Source organism: Hipposideros armiger, unplaced genomic scaffold (genome assembly GCF_001890085.2).
Source record: "Hipposideros armiger isolate ML-2016 unplaced genomic scaffold, ASM189008v1 scaffold_552, whole genome shotgun sequence".
NCBI classification, from domain to species: Eukaryota; Metazoa; Chordata; class Mammalia; order Chiroptera; family Hipposideridae; genus Hipposideros; species Hipposideros armiger.
The window spans coordinates 1,497,001-1,499,465 of record NW_017731902.1 but is presented as its reverse complement, the minus strand read 5'-3'; the positions used below and the strand labels follow the sequence as shown (position 1 = coordinate 1,499,465).

General features: G+C 29.0%; 2 protein-coding genes across 2 annotated transcripts in view; both read left to right on the top strand.

Annotated features, from left to right (window-relative positions):
• THAP6 (THAP domain containing 6) overlaps positions 1 to 2,465 on the top strand; it is an 18,788-nt gene that overhangs the window by 10,353 nt on the left and 5,970 nt on the right. Inside the window, 1 exon segment of the mRNA XM_019623494.1 lies at positions 816 to 941. Coding sequence (XP_019479039.1) covers positions 816 to 941 — 126 coding nt within the window.
• Positions 868 to 2,465, top strand: part of ODAPH (odontogenesis associated phosphoprotein) — a 30,843-nt gene continuing 29,245 nt past the window's right edge. Inside the window, exon 1 of the mRNA XM_019623474.1 lies at positions 868 to 941. The gene's annotated coding sequence lies outside the window, so the exon portion shown is untranslated. The remainder of the gene's footprint in view (positions 942 to 2,465) is intronic.

Sequence of the window (2,465 nt, the reverse complement as noted above, 5' to 3'; positions counted from 1 at the left end):
TTTCTACATTTTTTAATGTGTTTGTTAGCCATTTGTATTTCTTTTTTTGTGTCACTTATTTGGATTCCTCTTATTTTCATCTTTTTCTAAGTTATTTTGTAGCAATATTATATATTGGGGATATGAATCATTTAACTGCCTTCTATGTTGCAGTTACTTTTTGTTGTTTGTCTTTAGCTCTAATTAATGGGTTTGTTTGTGTTTTTAAATTCATACTTTTTTAAGTAGTCAATTCTAATTTTCTCTTGTGTTGTCTAACTTGAGCCTTCCCACCTTAAGATTATATAAATATTCCCTATATTTTATTCTAGTTCCTCATGGTTTTCATCTTTACATAAATTTTTAGTACATAGAATGTCATCATGTTTTATTATGTATAACCAATATAGCTGTTTTTCTTAGTTTATTTTTACATGATTTATAGCCTTTCTCCACTTCTTTAGAATGCCACTATTTTTTTTTATCCTACAGACTTTTATCTACTTGATCTATTTCTAAATTTTTCTGTTTAGGAGAGTAGCAAACTATTTTTACTATTATTACTGTGTAATATGTTTTTAATACCTGGAAGGGAATATCTTCCTTCATTATCACTCTTCTTTTTTTAGGAAAATGTGTGTTTTCATGTGAACTTTAGAGTAATTTGAGGGAAGTTCCTTTAAAGTAATCTCAGGGCAATTTAAAATTTACTGACTTTTAAAAGTAGTTTCCATGAAAAGAAATGTATTAATTTTACTACACAAAGTTAAGAAGGGATAAAAATTTAAGACAGGACAGAAGGCTCTATAATAATTGTTATTAACTATTCTTAACAGGGGAAAAGTGAAAAGCTTCATTGTAGGAAAAACTTCACCCTCAAACCCCTTCCAGTCACAAACCACAATCACCAACTTGTTGGTGCTTCCTCGTGTACTGAAGAATTTCAACCCCAGTTCATTTTTGTAAGTAAAATTACTTCTGTGCTAATATTGATATTCTTAAGATGAATTTGTCCTCTCCCTGAGTACTAAGCCTTTCAAAATCTTATTGAAAAGCTAAGTGTTTAGATGTGCGAAATGTTTTTAAATACGTAATATCCAAAATAATATTGCTTACCAGGGCCATTATAATGCAATAATATAGAGGTAGTTAATCCTTTGGTTACATATTTAGTTCAAAGGATGTTTTCACAAGGATATTTCAATCAAGAAAATGCAATAATTAATTCCTCCCTTTAGGTACTATATTTTCTTTTTTTTAATTGAAGTTTATTGGGGTGACAACGGTTAGTAAAGTTATATAGGTTGCAGGTGTACCTTTCTGTAATACATCATCTATATATCATATTGTGTGTTCACCACCCAGAGTCAGTCCTCCTTCCATCACCATATATTTGACCCTGTTTACCCTCATCTACCATCCATATATTTTCTGTATGGAAATATCTAATTTAAAAAATAGTTATGTCTTTAGGTTTTTTTAAAAAAACAGTCATATGGAGTATTCAAGTTTGCATTTATTTATTAACCTCATTGCCTGTTCATGTTAGAACCAGATCTGTTTTACTATCTTGATTATTATGGGTTTATAATAATTCTTAAAATCAGGTAGTGTTAGTCTTTCAACTTTGTTCTTTTTTCAAAGTAGTTTTGGATATTCTAGGTCCTTTGCATTTATATATGAATTTTAGAATCACTTTCTAAATTTCTACAAAAATGCTTGCTGTAATTTTGATGGGATTGTTTTGAATCTACAGATTTATTTGGGAAAATTGCCATCTTAATAAAACTATTTTAAGTCTTTCAACCCATGAACTCATTATATCTCTTAATTTATTTAGGTCTTTAACTTCTCTTAAAGATGTTTTATAGTTTTCAGTGTACTGGTCTTTTACTGATTTATCCCTAAATATTTTTATATGTTTGGATGCTATTATAAATGGTATTGTTTTATTTACTGCTAGTATTTGGAAATACAGTTGATTTTTATATTTTGATCTTGTATCTGACAAACTTGCTAACCTCACATATTAATGATCAAAGCTTTTTTGTAGAGGCTATCAGATTTTCTACATAGTTAATCATGTTATCTGTCATTAAAAACAACTTTACTTTTTCCTTTCCAATATGAATAGCTTTCATTTCTTTTTCTTGCTTTATTGCACTGCCTTGAACCTCTAGGGCTATGCTGAATAGAAGCACTGAGAGCTAATGTCCATTCCCTGATCCTGATTTTAGGAGAAAAGATTCAGTCTAAATAACCCAAAAGTTATTTAGAATCTTCAAAACATTTTTTTATGTGTTTGTCCATGTATTAGATTTTTTTAGACAATAATCAGTCCAGTCTCTGTTATTTCATTTTGGCTGGAAGCAAAAGCCCCCTTCACTAATTTTAATATTAAATGAAAGCTTTTCAAAAGTACTTTATAGTACCTTTATAAGATATGTCAGTGTTAGTTTCCCTATTTTCAAATGAAAAAAAGCAAA